At 52.1% G+C, this 20,302-nt stretch overlaps 1 protein-coding gene across 2 annotated transcripts in view; it reads right to left on the bottom strand.

Moving 5' to 3' along the window:
* The window catches only part of NPRL3 (NPR3 like, GATOR1 complex subunit), a 426,334-nt gene that overhangs the window by 177,648 nt on the left and 228,384 nt on the right, over positions 1 to 20,302 (bottom strand). For both annotated transcript variants that reach the window (XM_086941146.1, XM_086941147.1), the window contains one exon: positions 10,816 to 10,953. In XM_086941146.1, coding sequence (XP_086797272.1) covers positions 10,816 to 10,953 — 138 coding nt within the window. The remainder of the gene's footprint in view (positions 1 to 10,815; positions 10,954 to 20,302) is intronic.

Here is a 20,302-nt window from a genome sequence, read left to right as displayed (position 1 = left end):
CTTTTTGGAGTGAAACCTTTTTAGTTCAAAAAGGCAGGAAGCATCATGTCTGGGAAAGCGCCAAGCGTGAGTGTAGAAGTGGAAGGGGAATTTGAAATCCAGGAGTTGTTCATCTATAACAAGGAGCAACTGAAAGCATTCTGCAAACAGCTTGGATGCCCAGCGAAGGGCAGCGCAAACAAGGAAGAGCTACAGAAAGCTCTGAGGTCCTGGTGGGAGGCCCAACATGGTGATCCAGAAGTTGTTACTGGAGAGGGAGGCGCACAGGAGAATGCTTTTGTACCCAGTGAGTTGCCAGTGCGGAAGCCAGCGTCTAGGAATGGCAGCGACCACTCCAGTAGGGTTATTTCTCCAGAGGAGATGGAGGATAATCAGAGAGCTAGGGCCCATGAGATTGAACTTTTTAAACTCAAAGCCCAAGCAGATGAGAGAAGAAATGCTCTCGCTTTGGAGGAGAAGAAACTCCAATTGGCTCATGAGAGGAACATGAGGGAGCTGGACATCAAAGAAAAACAAGGGGGGTCCAGTTCTAATGGTGGCAGCGCACAACCGGTACAGGTGGGTAAGGTATACATACCAAAGGATCTGGTACAGAATTATCAGAGGGGTGAGGATATTTATGCGTGGTTCAGAGCGTATGAACTTGCCTTAAGGATGAATGAAGTGCCTGAGAAGAATTGGGGGCCAGGATTGTGGAAGCATTTTGAGGCCTCTGGGAGGGATGTTTTGGCACCCTTAGAAGCAGCAGATGCTTTAGCCTACCCCGCTATGAAGGAGGCTTTGTGCCTCAGGTATGGGCTCACTGCAGAACAGTACCGCCAGAAGTTTAGGAACTTCAAGAAGCTTGATTCAAGTACTTGGGTGGAGTGTGTGAGTATGTACACGCGTGCACTGGAAGGTTGGATAAAGAGCAGCAAAGTTACTGATTATGTGGGGTTGTGTCACTTGATTAGTAGGGAGCACTTAAGTAGTTTATGTGTCCCGAGCTGCGCCAGCATCTTTTGGATAGCAAGTTAACTGATCCCAGTGAGATTGCTAAAGAGGCGGACAGGTGGACTAGCACCAGGGTCCACAAGGGGGTGGTAAGTACCCCAGCCAAAGGTGGACAGGGTCCCCAACAGAAGAGTGGGGGGGACACGGGTAATCAAAAGGAGTCCTCTAAAGGGCCCCAAACTGGTTCCCCGGAGAAGGTGTCTCAAACCCCAAGTCTAAGAAGTCCTGGCCCCATAAAGGCACACAGGACAAAAAGACCCCGCCTCCTTGCTATGCGTGTAGGGAGGTGGGGCACATTGCCCCCAAATGTCCAAAGAAACCTCCAGCACCCTCTGGTGCTCCAGCACCGGCGTTAGCCAGTGTAGCTTTGGGAGGGGATTTGATTTCTAGTGGGGAGAAGGGGTTAGCATTGATGACCCTTGTCTCTTTAGGAGACCAATAGATGGCCCAGGAAGCCTTGCTGCCCTTAAACACTAAGAAGTATGGGCAGAAGGTGACCGTCAATGGAAAAGAGATAGAAGCTCTGAGAGACACCGGGGCCAGTGTGACATCTGTCAGGTGTCAATGGGTGTCTGAAGAGCAGATCATTCCCAAGGTACTCCGTCCTGTGGTGGCAGCTGACAGTTCAGTGCGCTACTGCAAGTTGGCAAAAGTTCCATTTGAATGGGGAGGACTCGCCTGTATTTTGGAAATTGTTGTAAGTGATGCATTGCCTGTAGATTGTCTATTAGGTAATGACCTGGAGAGATCTCCATGGAAAGAGGTGGAGCACAGGACTCACTTGGAGATGTTGGGTTTGCCTGCGTGGATCTGTGTGTCCACCCGTGCAATGACCGCCGGAGAGGGCGGTCTAGCAGAGCTGGAGCCTGGAACAATGGCCCAGGAACTTGCCAAGAGAAGAAGGGGTAGAGGGCGCGGGAAACCGGCCCCCACTGTTCCCATGGTCCAGGAGGAGGCAGACCCAGAGGGGGATGACCTGGAACCTACAGGGGAGCAGGTGGCCGAACTAGGGGAATTGCCCGAGCTGTCCCAGTGGCAGCAAGAAGGTGGTCCCTCCAGGGAGGAATTCTGCCAGGCTCAGAAGGAGTGCCCTTCTCTCATTGGTGTGCGGCAGCAGGCTGCCGACCAGGCCGCAGGCCTGGGGTCCAAGGAGCATTTGATCTACTGGGAGGATGACTTACTTTATAGTGAGCCTAAGTTCGCTGAGCCCGGTGCAGCCCGAGTGCTGGTAGTGCCCGAGCGCTTCAGGAACTTCCTACTGGGTCTGGCTCATGATGTGCCTCTCGCAGGACATCTGGGGCAAGACAAGACCTATCACAGGCTTGTCACCTATTTCTACTGGCCCCAGATGAAGAAGCACGTCGCTGCCTTTTGTAAGTCTTGTCAGACTTGTCAGGCCAGTGGCAAGAGCGGAGGGAAGTGCATGGCACCCCTCCAACCCTTTCCCGTGGTGAGCACCCCTTTTGAGCGGGTGGGCATTGACATCGTGGGGCCCCTGGATTCCAAGACAGCCCTAGGCAACAGGTTTATCCTGGTCTTGGTGGACCATGCCACTCGGTACCCGGAAGCCATCCCGCTCAGGACAGTCACAGCCCCAGTGGTGGGCCGTGCCCTGATGGGGATCTTTTCCTGGGTGGGATTTCCCAGGGAGGTGGTCTCGGACAGGGGGACAAATTTCATTTCTAGGTATATAAGTCCCTGTGGGCAGAGTGTGGGGTGACATACAAATTCACCACTCCTTACCACCCTCAAGGAAATGGGTTGGTTGAGAGATTCAACCGCACCTTGAAGGGCATGATTATGGGCCTGGAAGAGCCCATGAGGCGGAATTGGGACGTCTTGTTGCCATGCCTGTTGTTTGCCTACAGGGAGGTGCCTCAGAAATCCTTAGGGTTCAGTCCCTTTGAGTTGCTGTATGGCCACCCTGTCAGAGGGCCTCTTACTCTGGTGAAAGAGGGGTGGGAGAAATCCCGTGGGAAAACCCCTCAGGATGTGTTCAGCTATGTGCTGGCCATTCGCAACCAGACCAAGCGCTTCAGGAAGCTCGCTCAAGAGAACCTGGAGGCTAGCCAGGAGGAAATGAAGAGGTGGTATGACCAGAACACTTCTCTGGTTAAGTTCCACCCTGGTCAGAAAGTGTGGGTGATGGCCCCAGTGGAGCCTTGTGCGCTCCGTGACAAGTGGTCTGGGCCATATGAGGTGGTGGAGCGCAAGAGCGAGGTTACCTATTTGGTTAACCTGAAGACTCCCAGGCAACCCCTGAGAGTGCTACATGTGAACCGCCTCAAACCCCACTTTGAGAGGACTGAAGTGACTATGCTCATGCTCATAGTGATCCTCTCCCTGACCTCCTGGCAGTCAAGGAGCAGGATGGGTCAGTGGATGGTGTGGTCCTCTCCCCCACCCTGACCCCAGAGCAGCAGGAGGACTGTCGCCAAGTCTTGGGTCAGTTCGCCCCCCTGTTCTCCCTGACCCCAGGTGTCACCAAGTGGTGCGTCCACGATGTGGACACTGGAGACAACCTGCCTGTGAAACAGAAGTTTTACAGAGTGGCTGACAAGGTCAGAGCTAGCATCAAAGAAGAGGTTACTAAGATGTTAGCACTAGGGGTTATTGAGCCCTCCAGCAGCCCCTGGGCTAGCCCAGTGGTCTTAGTGCCTAAGAAAGCTGCTACCCCAGGTGGCACCCCAGAACTCCGGTTCTGCGTGGACTACCGTGGGCTCAATGCGGTCACCAAGACTGACACGCACCCCATCCCCAGAGCTGATGAGCTGGTGGATCGGTTGGGAGCTGCCCGGTACCTGAGCATCTTTGATTTGACTTCAGGTTACTGGCAGATTGCCTTAACTGAGGGGGCCAAGGAAAGATCAGCATTTTCAACGCCAGAGGGGCACTTCCAGTTTTGTGTCATACTCTTTGGGTTGAAAAATGCCCCGGCCACATTCCAGAGACTGGTCAACCAGGTATTAGCAGGGCTGGAGGAATTCAGCGCAGCCTACCTGGATGACATTGCTGTGTTCAGCTCCACGTGGGAGGAACACTTGCAACACCTCTGCGCAGTGTTGAAGGCTCTGCAGAAGGCAGGCCTCACTATCAAGGCCAGTAAGTGTCAGATAGGGCAGGGATCAGTGGTGTACTTGGAACACCGGGTGGGGAGCGGCCAGGTGGCGCCCCTACAGGCGAAGATTGATACCATTCTGGCTTGGGAACCCCCCAAGACCCAGACTGAGGTGAGAGCCTTTCTCGGTCTCACCGGGTATTACAGGTGGTTTGTTAAAGGTTATGGCACCATTGTGGCCCCTTTGACAGAGCTGACATCTAGAAATCAGCCCAGGAAAGTGAATTGGACTGAGGCCTGTCAAACTGCTTTTGACACCCTCAAAGCTGCCATGTGCACAGCACCGGTGCTTAAGGCACCTGACTTTTCAAGTGAGTTCATTGTGCAAACTGACGCTTCAGAGCAAGGCGTGGGAGCAGTACTCTCACAGATCAATGAGGAGGGCGGAGACCAACCAGTGGCTTCATTAGTAGGAGGCTACTCCCCAGGGAACAGAGATGGAGTGCAATCGAAAGGGAAGCTTTCGCTGTGGTCTGGGCTCTCAAGAAGCTGAGGCCCTACCTGTTCGGGACTCACTTCCGTGTTCAGACCGACCACAGGCCCCTCAGATGGTTAATGCATATGAGGGGCGAGAATCCAAAACTGTTGAGGTGGTCCATTTCCCTACAGGGGATGGACTTCACGGTGGAGCACCGCCCTGGTACAGAACACACCAATGCTGATGGTCTGTCCAGATTCTTCCGCCTTAGTGATGAGGACTCCCAAGAGGTTGGGTAGTTCTCCCCACTTTCAGCTGGAGGGGACACGTGTTGCACCTGAATAGGCCTGTGCCTGTCCATCACAAAGAGCTCCACTTATTCAGTGTGATCTTATGGGTGAAAAAGGTCTATATTTGTGTTCTACAGTGTTGTTTGTATATAGAGATTTGTGTATATATATGTATATGTGTATATTTTTATGATTGACTAATACCATATAAAAGTATTACTTGGATGTACAGATTACTATAAATAAAATGGGTAATCTTGATTATGACTAGGCATGTGATCAATATGTAAAAAGAAAGGAAGAATTAATTATGAGAATTTTTGTCCCACTATAGGGGAATTTATAGTCCCTTATCTCTGTAGGAATTTGAGATTGATCCCTCCCGACCATTTCTCTGCTTAGTGCAGCTGACCTCTCCCAGTGGCAGCAGGATGAAGGTCCTTCCAGGGAGGAGTTCTGCGCTGCGCAGAATGAGTGCCCTTCTTTTGTGGATTTTCGGATACAAGCCCAGGCCGCAGGTGACACATCCGGAACTCATCTGATTTATTGGAAGAATGGTCTCCTGTATAGTGAGCCTAGGGTTGCTGAACCTGATGCAGCCTAGCCTGTGTGCTGGTGGTAACCCATCACTTCAAAGCCTTCCTACTGGGTCTGCATCATTACGTGCCTCTGGCAGGTAATTTAGGACAAGACAACACATTTGAAAGGCTTTTAACTCTCTGTTATTGGCCCCAAAAGAGGAAGGCCTCAGATGCGTTCTTAATGCCTGTCCTACCTGCCAGGTGAGTTGCAAGATGGAGGGAGATGCTAGGCTCCCCTCCAACTGTTTCCTGTCCTGAGCACCCCTTTTGAGCGGGTGGGCATTGACATTGTGGAGCCTCTTGATCGCAAGATAGCCATGGGTAACAAGCTCATCCTGGTCTTGGTGGCCCATGCCACCTGGTACCCAGAGGCTATCTCTCAGAGGACGGTGACTGCCCCGCCGTGGCCAGGGAACTGATGGGGACCCTTACCCATGTGGGTTTACCCAAGAAGGTGGTATCTGACCACTGTGCCAACTTCAAGTCTTTGTAGATGAAGGGCATGTGGAATTACCAACAGGTTCTCCACACCTTACCACCCCTAGACGTTGTAAGGTTCAACTGAACCCATGATTATTGGCCTCTCAGAACCCATGAGGCATAAGTGGGATGTCCTCTTGCCATGCCTTCTGATTGCTTACAGGAAGATGCTGCAGAAGGGGGTTGGCTGCAGTCCTTTTGAACTTTTGCATGGGTATCCTGTGAGAAGACCTCTCAGTGTGGTGAAGGAGGGCTGGGAGCAAGCTCCTAAGAAGCAACCCCAGGGTGTATTCAGTTACATGTTCGCCTTCAGAAACCACACAGCCTGCTTCCGGAAACTTGCTGAGGACAATCTGGAAGGTTACGAAAAGGACATGAAATGGTGGTAAAACTAGAATAACACTCTGGGTGAGTTTCACCATGGTCAAAAGGTGTGGGTTAGGAAGCCAATAGAGCACCATGCCCTACAAGATCAATGGTCTCTCCCATTTAAGGTGGAGTGCAAGAGTGACACAACTTACTGGGTGGAATTGCAGACTACTATGAACCCTTTGAGGATCTTACACATGAACCACCTCAAGACACATTTTTAGAGGTCAGAGTTGACCATGCTCTTGGTCCCAGATGATTGGGTGGAAGAGAAGAGCAAACCTCTCCCCGACCTCCTGTCTTTCAAAGAGCAGGATGGGTTAGTGGAGGGTGTGATCCCCTCCCCTCAACTGACCCCAGAGCAGCAGAGAGAATGTTGCTAGATCTTGGGAGAGTTTGCTCCACTATTTTCACTCATCTCGGGAGTCACCCATTAGTGCCCCCATGACAATGACACTGAAGACAGCCTTCCTGTTAAGCACAAGTCTTACAAGTTGTCTGATGGAGTGAGGAATAGCATCAGAGAGGAAGTCTCTAAGATACTGGAATTATGGGTTATTGAGCCCTCCAACAGCCCTTGGTTCTGCCCAGTGGTTCTGGTTGTCAAGGCTGCTCCACCCTGTGTCACACCAGAGCTCCGGTTTTGTGTACACTACTGTGGGCTCAATGCGTTGACTAAGAGTGACATGCAATCCATTCCCAAAGCTTACGAGTCATTAATCAGCTTTGGGCTGCCAAGTTACTCGGCACGTTTGACTTACCGTCTGGGTACTGGCAGATTGTCTTGACCGAGGGGTCACAAGCGAGGTCCGCGTTCTCAAAGCGAGAAGGGCACTTCCAGTTCTGTGTCATGCATTTTGGGTTAAAGAACGCCCCTGTCAACTTACAGAGGTTGGCCAACCAGGTCCTGGTTGGGTTGGAGAACTTCAGTGCCGCCTACCTAGATGACATTGAAGTCTTCAGCTCCAGTTGGGGAGTACCATTTGCACCACCTATTCTAAGTGTTGATGGCACTGCAGAGCACAGGCCTCCCTCTCATGGTCACTAAGTTCCAGATAGGGCAGGGGTCAATGGTTTCTTTGGGACACTACTTGGGAGACAGCAAGGTGCAGCCCCTGCAACCATAGATTTATACCATTCTGGTTTGGGCACACTACCCAAGACCAAGACAGAGGTGAGAGCCTTCTTAGGCCTCAATAGTTACTATAAAAGATTTGTCAAGGGATACAGTACCATTTTTGCCTCCTTGACAGAGCCGACTTCCAAGAAACAGCCCCCTCAGGTGATCTGGACAGAGGCATGTCAGACCACTTATGACACCCTGAAGGAATCCATGCTCAAGACTTGTGATTTCTCCAAGGAATTCATTGTGCAGACTGATGCCTCAGAGCATGGTGTGGAATCCATGCTTTCACAGCAAAACAAAGACCGATAGCCTTTATTGGCAGGTTACTACTCAGGGAACAGAGGTGGAGCACAATAGAAAGGGAAGCCTTTGCTGTGGTCTGGGCATCGAAGAAGCTAAGACCCTACTTGTTTGGGACTCACTTCCAGATTAGACAGACCACAGGCCCCTCAGATAGTTAATGCAGAGGAGGAGTGAGAATCCTAAACTGTTGAGGTGGTCCATCTCCCTACACGGAATTAACTTTACTGTGGAACACCGTCCTGGAAAATAGCATGCCAACGCCAACGTCTTAGTGAAGAGAACTCCCAAGAGTGCTGGGTAGTTCTCCCCACTTTCTGCTGGTGGGGTATATGTTAGGCCTGCCATCTTTCGGCGTGGTTTCCCCTGTTCTTTGCTTCTGATCTCCTGTCTTTGAATGTGTACTGAAATTATTTTTTACTGGTTTTAGGACTCTGGTCACTTTACCACTGCTAACCAGTGCTAAAGTGCATGTGCTCTGTGTCTTAAATGTATTGCCATTTGTTTTCTCCATGATTTGCATTTTTGATTTACTAATAAGTCCCTAGTACAGTGCACTGTGTGCGCCCAGGGCCTGTAGATCAAATGCTACTAGTAGACTTGCAGCACTGATTGTGCCACCCACATGATTAGCCTGAAAAACCTGTCTCAGGCCTGCTGCGGCAGGGCTTCTGTGTTCAGTTTTAAACTCCCATGCCAACCTGGCAAGTACACTTACTTCCCAGGCCCAAAACTTATGTTTTACTACATCTACATCATCCCTAAGGTAGGCCCAAGGTAGCTCCATGGGCAGGGTGCACTCTATTTAAAAGGTAGGACATATGCATTTAAGTTGTACATGTCCTGGTAGTACAAAAACGATAACAATATTTTTATCCACAGCAAGGCCCATCTCTCCTACAGATTAAACATTGGAGCTGCCTTGTAACACTTTACAAGTGTATCTTCCAATTGGGAGCTGATAGAAAATTTTTGCTGGTGTCTCTGGGCCTACAATTTAAAAACACATATTGTAGTGAAGTTTGTTTGTAAATTGCAGGTCTGAAAATGCCACCTTTAGAAAGGTGCAAACAAAACAGGTGATGGACAGAATGTGGATCAATGTCACACATTCACCCCAGTCCGAAGATCTGGGCCCAAATCCATCGTTTTTTTGCACTCCACACCACCCTGGGTTAGACAATGGCGATATGCAAATCAGCTCTGACCCTGTGCCCCATGGGAACAGTCCAGTCCGAACTACAAAAGCCATGTCCTTCCCAGAACGGAATCAAGCATCCGAGGACCGGACCGGTTTCGAGGTAACACCTCTCATCAGCCCGGCTAGCTTGACTCCAGTGGTGTGGAGTGCCTGGGACCCACGTCTGAGCATCCCCAGCGCACTTAGGGCGGAATTTGCAAACAAAACAGGTGATGGACAGAATGTGGATCAATGTCACACATTCACCCCAGTCCGAAGATCTGGGCCCAAATCCATCGTTTTTTGCACTCCACACCACCCTGGGTTAGACAATGGCGATATGCAAATCAGCTCTGACCCTGTGCCCCATGGGAACAGTCCAGTCCGAACTACAAAAGCCATGTCCTTCCCAGAACGGAATCAAGCATCCGAGGACCGGACCGGTTTCGAGGTAACACCTCTCATCAGCCCGGCTAGCTTGACTCCAGTGGTGTGGAGTGCCTGGGACCCACGTCTGAGCACCCAGCGCACTTAGGGCGGAATTTGCAAACAAAACAGGTGATGGACAGAATGTGGATCAATGTCACACATTCACCCCAGTCCGAAGATCTGGGCCCAAATCCATCGTTTTTTTGCACTCCACACCACCCTGGGTTAGACAATGGCGATATGCAAATCAGCTCTGACCCTGTTTGTTTACATTGCTGCTGGCAACCCTGCCTGATGAACGGCCCTGAATGAAGTGGCCTTTAATGTAGTCTATTTTGATATATCTATTTTGATATAGCCACTATGACATCACTAACAATATTAGTAGCTCAGGATGATTTTCAGTGAACATATGTAGCTATTATGAAACAATAAAAATAGTTGGAGACCCCTGGTCTGGAGGGATGATGCTCTAGGTTGGAAGCGGGAGTTCTAAAAGGGTCACCCCCACCCCAAAGCATCTGATGGATTACGCAACAAGCTTGTTTCGACATTCTTTTGTCCAGTGTGCTTGCACATAGGTGTTCCTTCCTCGTTTGCCTTACCTTTATCTTTCTATAAATAATTTGCTTTGGGACCTAGAGGGTTCAAAGAGAGGCGATGTGTTCCCTCTTAAGTGCTTTTTAAGTGCCTTGTGTTTTCTAGGGATTCTGTTGAAGGTTATGAAAACCTTCCCTGTGACAGTTGCTATTGCCTGGGAAACCGTCGGACATCTTGCCTTTATTCTGCAAATGCCTTCTTAATTAGCTAAAGCCCAGTGCTCTTTTTTCAGAAAGAAACCATCTCCGAGCAGGACTGGTGTGGTGCATAACCAGGCAGACAAATGTGCATAACAGAAGGGTCAGGAGGGGCCTACACAATGACCTCGTCTATGTATCATTGTAATATTAACTCCGCTTCCTGTTTATGTCAAGAGGAGGCATTCCAGACGTTTCTATCAGATCACTTCATTGATCAGTCTGGCGCGAGGACCAGGGGAACACCCATTTATCAAGGAACACGAGGGGGTTAGAGGAGTTTTCCCCTTGCGCAGAAAGGCCGAGAGTTTGATTAATGACTAAGAGGCAAGAACTTTCTTTTAAGACAACCAGGAAAGGACCTCAGATACTTAACAGACAGAGAGGTCGGTGTGAGGTGCGGTGAGGCGGGAATGTTTCTCAGCAAACGTCTTTCTGTTGAGCAGTGCGGTCACTGAAAGGCAATTCGACTAAAAAGCCATAGTCAAAGGAACAGACCGTTCCACAAGAAGTAATGCATGGGTGGGGAACAGAAAAATGCAGATCCGACAACATTTGTCCGCGTGCGTTATCTCAGAGACCATCGAGGCCTTTCAATGGGCCCACAGTGTGACTTCGGGCCTCGCTTCCCGCCAAATCCCGCCCGCGCAAACAGAGAAAGCACTCAACGCCGTGGGAGCACATCAAGGTTTGAAACGGGTCCAGGTGTAAACAAACACGGGGAAGGCATTTACCTAATAGCTTTCAGGCTCCTCTCGATGGCTTCGGGAGGGATAAAGTCAGTTCCCACACAATGGATTTTGTGAGGCAGACAGAAGCTCACTTCCAGCCAGTTGTTGATGTGCACACGCACCACCCCCGTCGTACAAAGGCTGAAAGAGAAGACGAGAAAATGTCAACAAACCGTAGCCAAGCATGGGAGACAGAGACAGGATAGGTGACAAGACACAGCATGCCAGGCAAACAAAAATAAACGTATAGAATGGCAGATAATCTACTGTGAATAGCGCCAACCCTCGGGCCATATTGATGATATCATGAAAACCGAGTCAACAATAGCAACTCAGTCATTGGGTAGTTATTGGTTACCATCTCTTTGTGTAGCGCTGCCATCTAGTGGTAGAATAGCAAACCACCTCTCGGCAGTTAAGTGCAGTGGCAACAGAAATAGCGGACATTCAACACCTTATCTGCACACGACACCCATTACCAAAGGGGGAGGTGGGCAAAGGGGGGGGGGGGGGGAGCAGGGAGTGACATATGTGCAAGCCTGTACCCAGTAAAACACACCACTTTTTGGAGGAGCATATTTACAAGGGAGTATCACCACTAGGGGCCTTTTGAAAGGTGTGCAAACTGTGATAATGCGCCCCATTATGGTGTATGCGCTGCCCCCAGGGCGTTCATGTGAAAACACGGAGCAGCCGCTCTGTGCATTCACAGTGCAGGCGGCACCCGCTTGCACTTTCAAAGGGGTTAAGAGATCGCCTTGCAGGCGGGTGCAGTCAGTGACTGGGCCCCCACCTATAAGGGGATGTCTGGGGGGTCCATGGGACCCCCTTTACCCACCTGCAGAGAGTTGCTGTCAGGAGGTGCACTGACCGTGTGCCACCTTTTAAATGGCGCACTGTCAGTGTGCCTCTTGAGGGCTTCTTTGACTGCGCCCACATCTGTAATATGGTGCGGACCAGAGTCAAAGGAATTCCCTCATTTGCAAAGGGCACGCCCCAATGCAAATGAGGGAACACCCTCTGTTGATAGCGCTGGCGCTTTAAGTGTGCCAGCGCTATTGGTATTATAGAAGGGGACGCACAAGCGTCCGCGTCCCCTTCTATAATTCCAAAGTGCCCCAGGGGCACACAAAGTGGGCACAAATGCCCGTTGCGCCCCCGGGCACCATCTGTAATAGGGCCTCTGGTGGCGATATCTCCTACTCCTTATTTACAAAGCGGTGTTAAGCCACTTAACATAGTTTAATGCTGCCCTGTAAATAAGGCCCCTTTTCACGCTTCACTTAGCGTGAAAGAGGTGTGCAATGGGTGTTGCAGTGAGCGTTCCACCACAACAGCCATTGCTTTTTGATGCTGCCCTAAATTAACAAGGCTGGGGCAGTGCCAAAAACTAAGGCTAGGTAATACTCGGTCTTAGCCTGACGATACGAGGAGACTCCTCGTGTTATTGCTCTTTCCACATGAGCTGCATTCTACAGCACACATAGGAAGAGCAAATCACCTTTCCAGATGGGTTATGTGCAGGAAGGTGTCCCTTCCGGCGCATAAACAATTGCCCCTGCAGTGCAGGCATCCTTGCAACATGGCACAAGGGTGCCTGTGCTGGCGCTAGGAAGCTTTATTAGTGCTAGGAAAAACACAGGAGTGAGCTGCATTTTTGTACATACGGCACATCCCTGCATTTTAAAAATGTTACCAATTTTGGTGTAACACTGCGTTCCAAACTATTGTTGTAAATATCCCCCAGAGTTAAGAAGCGGGTGGGCGGTAGGGGGCACAACAGAGGGATCATAGCAGAGGGGGGCGTGTGGGTAGGAGGGATTGCGGCGGGGGGTGGGTGGGAATGATTGCGGCAGAGGGGAGCGGGTGGGCGGGAGGGATGGCGACAGGGGGGAGCAGGTTGGCGGGAGGGGTCGCGGCAGAGGGGAGCGGGTGGACGGGAGGGACTGTGGCAGAGGGGAGTGGGCGGGAGGGGTCACGGCAGAGGGGGGTGGTCGGGAGGGGTCACTGCAGAGGGGAGTGGGTGGGAGGGGTCACGGCAGAGGGGAGTGGGTGGGTGGGTGGGAGGGGTCACGGCAGAGGGAAGGGGAGTGGGTGGGTGGGTGGGTGGGAGGGGTCACGGCAGAGGAGAGGGGAGTGGGTGGGTGGGTGGGAGGGAGGGGTCACGGCAGAGGGGAGTGGGTGGGTGGGAGGGGTCACGGCAGAGGGGAGTGGGTGGGTGGGTGGGTGGGTGGGACGGAGGGGTCACGGCAGAAGGGAGTGGGTGGGTGGGAGGGACGGAGGGGTCACGGCAGAGGGGAGTGGGTGGGTGGGTGGGAGGGGTCACGGCAGAGGGGAGTGGGTGGGTGGGTGGGTGGGAGGGGTCACGGCAGAGGGGAGTGGGTGGGTGGGTGGGAGGGATAACGGCAGAGGGGAGTGGGTGTGTGGGAGGGGTCACGGCAGAGGGGAGTGGGTGGGTGCGAGGAGTCACGGCATTTGGGTGGGTGAATGGGTGGGTGGGTGGGAGGGAGGGGTCACGGCAGAGGGGGGTGGGTGGGTGGGATTGGTCACGGCAGAGGGGGGTGGGTGGGTGGGAGGGGTCACGGCAGAGGGGGGTGGGTGGGTCACGGCAGAGGGGGGTGGGTGGGTGGGAGGGGTCACGGCAGAGGGGCGTGGGTGGGTGGGAGGGGTCACGGCAGAGGGGGGTGGGTGGGTGGAAGGAGTCACAGCAGAGGGGAGTTAGGGGTCATAGCAGAGGGGAGTGGGTGGGTGGGAGGGGTCACGGCAGAGGGGAGTGGGTGGGTGGGAGGGGTCACGGCAGAGGGGAGTGGGTGGGTGGGAGGGGTCACGGCAGAGGGGGGTGGGTGGGTGGGAGGGGTCACGGCAGAGGGGGTGGGTGGGTGGGAGGGGTCACGGCAGAGGGGAGTGGGTGGGTGGGTGGGAGGGGTCACGGCAGAGGGGAGTGGGTGGGTGGGTGGGAGGGGTCACGGCAGAGGGGAGTGGGTGGGTGGGAGGGGTCACGGCAGAGGGGAGGGGTCACGGCAGAGTGGGTGGGTTGCAGGGGTCACGGCAGAGTGGGTGGGTGGGAGGGGTCACGGCAGAGTGGGTGGGTGGGAGGGGTCACGGCAGAGGGGAGTGGGTGGGTGGGAGGGGTCACGGCAGAGGGGAGTGGGTGGGAGGGGTCACGGCAGAGGGGAGTGGGTGGGTGGGAGGGGTCACGGCAGAGGGGAGTGGGTGGGTGGGAGGGGTCACGGCAGAGGGAGTGGGTGGGAGGGGTCACAGCAGAGGGGAGTGGGTGGGTGAGAGGGGTCACGGCAGAGGGGAGTGGGTGGGTGAGAGGGGTCACGGCAGAGGGGAGTGGGTGGGAGGGGTCACGGCAGAGGGGAGTGGGTGGGAGGGGTCACGGCAGAGGGGAGTGCGTGGGTGGGAGGGGTCACGGCAGAGGGGAGTGCGTGGGTGGGAGGGGTCACGGCAGAGGGGAGTGGGTGGGTGGGAGGGGTCACGGCAGAGGGGAGTGGGTGGGTGGGAGGGGTCACGGCAGAGGGGAGTGGGTGGGTGGGAGGGGTCACGGCAGAGGGGAGTGGGTGGGTGGGAGGGGTCACGGCAGAGGGGAGCGGGTGGGTGGGAGGGGTCACGGCAGAGGGGAGCGGGTGGGTGGGAGGGGTCACAGCAGAGGGGAGCGGGTGGGTGGGAGGGGTCACAGCAGAGGGGAGCGGGTGGGTGGGAGGGGTCACAGCAGAGGGGAGCGGGTGGGTGGGAGGGGTCACAGCAGAGGGGAGCGGGTGGGTGGGAGGGGTCACAGCGGAGGGGAGCGGGTGGGTGGGAAGGGGTCGCAGTAGAGGTTAACGGGTGGGCGGGGGAGAGGGTAACGGGTAGGTTGGGTAGGAGGGGCTCACAGCACATGTGAGTGGGTGGGCAGGAGGGGGGTTGCAGCATGGGTGGCCGGGGTGGATACAGCACTGGTGGCCAGGAGTGGTCACAGTACAGGTGGGTAGGAGGGGGTTGGCACAGGTGGCCAGGAGTGGTCGCAGCTCAGGTGGGTGGGAGGGGGTCCAGAACAGGGGAACGGGAGGGTGGGAGGGGGGGTTGTAGCACAGGGGAGCGGGTGGGCAGGAGGGGGGTTGCAGCACAGGGGAGTGGGTGGGCAGGAAGGGGGGTTGCAGCACAGGGGAGTGGGTGGGCAGGAGGTGGGTTGCAGCACAGAGGAGTGGGTGGGCGGGAGGGGGGTTGCAACACAGGGGAATGGGTGGGCGCGAAGAGGGGTTGCAGCACAGGGGAGTGGGTGGGCGGGAGCGGGGTTGCAGCACAGGGGAGTGGGTGGGGGTTGCAGCACAGGGGAGTGGGTGGGGGGTTGCAGCACAGGGGAGCGGGAGGGTGGGCGCAGCACAGGGGAGGGGGTTTGCAGCATAGGGGAGCGGGTGGGCGCAGCATAGTGGAGCGGGTGGGCGGGTGGTTAGGCGCAGCACTGGGGAGCGGGTCGCCTCACAGAAAAGTGGGTGGGTGGGAGGCGAAAAAGCAGCAGTCAAGACTGAAGCACACAAGTGAAAAAGCAACACAGAGCAGAGAAGCACAGAGAGAGCAGGGAAGATTCACACTTTTGAGAGAGAAGCACAGAGCACAGCAGAGAGGGGGAAGAGAAGTACACAAGGGAGGATGCTGGAAAACACATGCCTCCTCAAGAAGTGTTAAACCAAAAAGGAAAATGTATTCCCAAAAGGTAAGCAGTGGAAGGGCACAAGTAAAAAGACTATCTGACAGATTCATCATTGAAAAATGGGCTAGCAAAGGGCCAGATTCCGAGAATCTGGCCCTTTGCGAGCGCAATTTTTGCATTTGGGATGCAAAAATGCAAAATGCAAATGCAAAAATCGGTAATTGCGAATTCGCTAAATTGTGAGGAATTGCATTTAAGGATTCTCTATTTGAGATTCCTTAAATGCAATTCATTAACCATTTTTAAATAGGGAAATCGCAATTTTGGGCCGCTATTTACTGCGAGGTCAAACTTTGTGGTAAATAGCGAAAACTTAGAAAAATGCTTTTAAATGCATTTTTCTAAGTTGCATGTTGCACACACACACATGCCCTTTGGACATGTGGGTGCGCAACACCAATGTAGATTACATTTCAGGAGTGCTACAGGGTGTCCTTTGGACACCCCTGGCACCCTTGAAATCGCATCCTTATTTGCGATTAGCAATTTTCTAATCGCAAATAAGGAATGTGAAGGAATCGCAATTTATTTAGCGATTCCTACATGAATCCCGTTTTGCAAGTCCTTAATAGCGATTCCTTATTAATCGCTATTAAGGACTCGCAAAACGGGACAATGATGAATCTAGCTGTATGTTCCATGGGAGGGACAAACACAGATGAATAAGGAAAGCCCACATAAGGCAATGAATAAATAGCAAGCTAATGTGAGACCATAAAGCTAACAGATAATAAGCAATGTGTGGACACTAAACCCACTGTATGGTCACAATAAGTCTTTTGCAACCTATTAGTTTGTGCGATCTGGTAGGCGAAACTTAAAAACTAGAATACAGTTAAGAAATACATGTCTGTAAAAATCATACTGACGGAAATAAATGATGACATTTAAAATATATACGTTTTTTTCATACCAAAATAATTTGCAACATTGGATGTGGCACAAACAGAAGGAACATGAACTATCAGAGTTTAAAAGCTATGAAGCAAAACACCTAAAGTGGGAGGGAGCATTAGCAGTATTGGCACAAACAAAACTGAAGACAGGTAAAAAAACAAAAGGAAGTTAACACATGGAAAACAGAAAAAAAAAGATTAGTGAATAGAACCTTAGGAAAGAGAATTGATGTGCTGCCAGAAAAGACTAAAGGGGATAGGTAGTGAATAGGAAGATGTACAAGAAAAAAGGCAGTAATTAAGCCTTCGAGTGAGAATAAGCGGTTATCTACCTTTAAAAGTAAGGAGTAAGGGAATCTTTTAGATACTATAAAAGGTGAAATTCACTGTCCCAGACCGCAGATAAAATTTGGGGTAGCGATAGGGAGGCAACAAACACTATGCACAAGCTATGGGGTAAAGGCATAAATAAAAAGGAGAACTAATAGACACAGAGGAAAACAGGAATGAGGTAAAAGAGTAAAGTAGAAAATAATTTTACAGGTTAACTAGACGTCAGGTGGTAAAGTGAGGAAGGACAAGAAGAGACTGTGTCATGGAAATAGGGATGGAGGAAAGAAGGAAAGTTCGATTTGAGAATAATGCCTATAGAAGTGATGAGGAAGACCTAACAAAGACATTGTGCCAGGATGAGCTTTGGTGAACCCCTATACTGTAGAAGAAAGGTGTGAGAAGTTGGCCTGATATGTAGTGTTTCCAATTCTGGAACCACTTGGTATCAGTCCAAACAAACCCCAAAGATGTCAGGTTGTAAGTCAACCTTGTTAGACAAGCTATCCTAGTGGTAGCATGGACTAAGCAGCCTTAAAGGCTTAACTTAAGAGGTCGTGTTAAGCGAGCTGTTTTACCACATACAATCCTGTAATCAAATGAAAGGACACCACACAAGTATATATTGTAAAAATATATGTATTTATTTCTAAATTACTCCCCAGTACTCTTTATGAGGAAAGGGGCACAAGCGTTAAATCAAAAGCACAGTAAAACATATAAAGTTGCACAATTATGGATGAGGGCGGGTGGCCACTCAGACCATATACTAAAAAAGTGGTATAAGGAACACTTATCGAACAATGGTTAGGCCTAGGGCCTAGAGATTCGCTGGGAGCAGTCAGGACTAGCAATGCTGAAGTCGGGAGTAGCCCACAGGAGACGGGTGCAGCACGGAAAGTGCGGCTCGCACCAATGCAATGTCAATGGTGCGTAAAAGTTGGATAAAGTGAATTAAAAGATACTTCCGCTGAACCTAGGAACACAAAACTTTAGACACAGACCCTAGAGGTGTGTACCAGTGTAAGAACACCGGCGTTGCAAAGTTACCTCACCCACAGGCCGTGGGTGCACAGGGTCGAAGTGGCGTCGGGTTCTGTCACGCAGGTTCTTGGTGCTTGAAGCTGTTGCAGCTGCAGGCGCTGTGAAGCAGAAGTGTCCGGTGCGATCCAAGGGTGGATCGAAGTAGAAAAGTACCTGAAAGCAGAGGGGACAGAGTCTGGGTCACTCAGCAGTGACCAGGGTGGAACCAGGACGGAACCAGGCAATGTCGGGCGCAATCAGGCGGTTGTCGATAGGCTTCTCTCCGCTGTCACGTGGGCTCTGGGGCATCTGCGACGTCCAGGAGCAGGTCACGATCTGTCCCACGTAGGCTCTCGCCGTCAGCACCGTCGGCTTCAAGATTGCAGCAAACAGCACTTGGCAAAAGCAATCCACGCGGAACCGGGAGATTGCTTATCACTCGAACCAGGAGGGTCAGAGTGGGGGCTCCTTTTCACAGGAGCTGGTGCAGATCTGGAGCAACCAGAAAAGCAAGTCGTATTTCAGTTTTCGTCGGCACAGGGGCCACAAGCCAGCTGGCAAGTGACCGGGCCAACGCGTCGAGCCAACACAGGCAGAAGGGCCCCACGCAGCACTCGTCGAGTGTGGAGGGGTGAGCTTTGGTGCAAGTGGAGCTCGGGGCTGGAGCTTCTCAAACCCCGGTGTACAGCTTCGAGGGTCACTCGTGGGCTGCACGGTCAGCGTCTCGTGGCCTTTTCAAGATGGCGTGCCCCACACTTCCGGTCGCCTCCACGGGTCTCAGCTCTGCAGGGACTGTGGATCGGGCAGGGAGAAGGCAGGCAAGCTTGAACTCGTCGATCTCTGTCGCTCGAGTCCCGGCGGGGACTGCAACAAAGCAAGGGTCGAGGGCTGGATGGTACCTGTTTGCACAGGGTGGTCACTCCTTGACCACAAGGGAGATTCTTCAGTCTTCTCACGTCGTGTAGAAAGTCGAAGGGTCCAGAATTCGTTTCTTATGTTTCTTCAGGATGATCTGAGTTGCATTGGCACTGCTCCCCCTCTTATTCGAATCTGGGGGGTTGGACATCCTGCTAGGTCCCCTCCTATGGGTGGGACCCAGGAAGGGGGTGGTTACACCCCTTTCCTTTGATCCAGGCCGCGCTGGGACAGGGGCTGGGAGGCCCCAGAACCGGTTTGGCCGGATTATGCAAGGGGCAGCCTTGTGCTCCCCAGGCAGTGTCTGGTTTCTTTGAAACCTCCCTACTCCAATCCACTATCTCCTGTCTGGGGTGGTTTAACACCGCCCTGTGACAGGAAACTCTTTGTCCAGGCCTCCTCTGCCGAGTTTCGGTCAGCAGCAGGAGGCCAGACCCGTGTCTGTGGCAGGGGCATCCATTTTGTGGATCTGAGGCTCATTTTAAATCAACCGCGTTTCAGTAAAGTAACATGTCTTCTCCCTCTAGAAGGGTGGAATGCTACCCCCGTCGCCAGAACTGGCGAGGGGGTAGTATTCCAATTCGTATGACACCTTACACGACATGTTTTGATAAAGCCAAACCAAAGTTGCTATATAACCGCGAGGATTATAAGGCGCTTAAGAGTATATGGTATGGCATTATCCCGGATCAGCTTAGGGAGTTGTTCCCGACAGCTGCAGACAGGCTCAGCTCATGCCAGAGCTCCATCTCACATAAAACCACGCACTCTGCCTCCAGGATTGATGAGGCCTTCCATAGGAGTGGCTCACAGGCTATATATGTGTCCAGATATAGGTTTAGATATAGGTATACTATATCTAAGCAAGGGGTGATTACACCCACTTGCCCCAGCTGAGTGATCAGCCAGTTGTGTCAATTTAAGAACCAGCCAGGGGTGGCAAAAGCTATGCTTCAGCCCCTGGTAGGCCTTGGTGGCACCTATGCCCTGAGCACCTATAGTGCATGGTACAGGGGCTGACAAGGAGTCCATTTCCAATTGTGGTATGTACCTATAGCACATGTATTATAAATTTAGAGAGAGAACAGCAGGCTGGGGGTCTGATTAGCAGGCCCACAGCCTCAGTAAGTCGAAAACCAGTGAAGCAAAAAGCAAAAATTGGGGTGACCATAGGATAGCAGACCCTACTCTCCTACAAAAGGGAGTAAAGTTGCCCCTGGACTCAGACGACAAGAGAGAAACCATACATAAACAAACATTGGTAAAGCTAATAAGTCTCAATTTTAAAAAAAATTACTGGGAAATCCATAGGCATGGTTTATAACTGAGAGTGGTTGGAAGCTACTATCCATGCAGTCAGTCATCCATCCTCTATTAGGTCAATTTCTCATAATCTCAGGCTTTACTCCTGGTGCTCTGTCCTTGCGGTCTAACATTCAACACTTTTCATCTATTGACATGTTGGTGACAAACTTTATTTTTTACTGTATTTAGTAAAGCACCAGTGTATCCTTCATCTGACTCTGGGGAACATCCCTCCCCCACCATAACGATTTACACAGACAAGTCAGGGAAGTTCTTGTTTAGCACTTATTCACACGTGTGTACAGCATTTATTGGAGAACCGTAACAA

Source organism: Lissotriton vulgaris, chromosome 10 (genome assembly GCF_964263255.1).
Source record: "Lissotriton vulgaris chromosome 10, aLisVul1.2, whole genome shotgun sequence".
In the NCBI taxonomy this organism is placed as follows: domain Eukaryota; kingdom Metazoa; phylum Chordata; class Amphibia; order Caudata; family Salamandridae; genus Lissotriton; species Lissotriton vulgaris.
The sequence above is the reverse complement of the archived record's forward strand: the minus strand, read 5'-3'. Positions and strand labels throughout refer to the sequence as shown.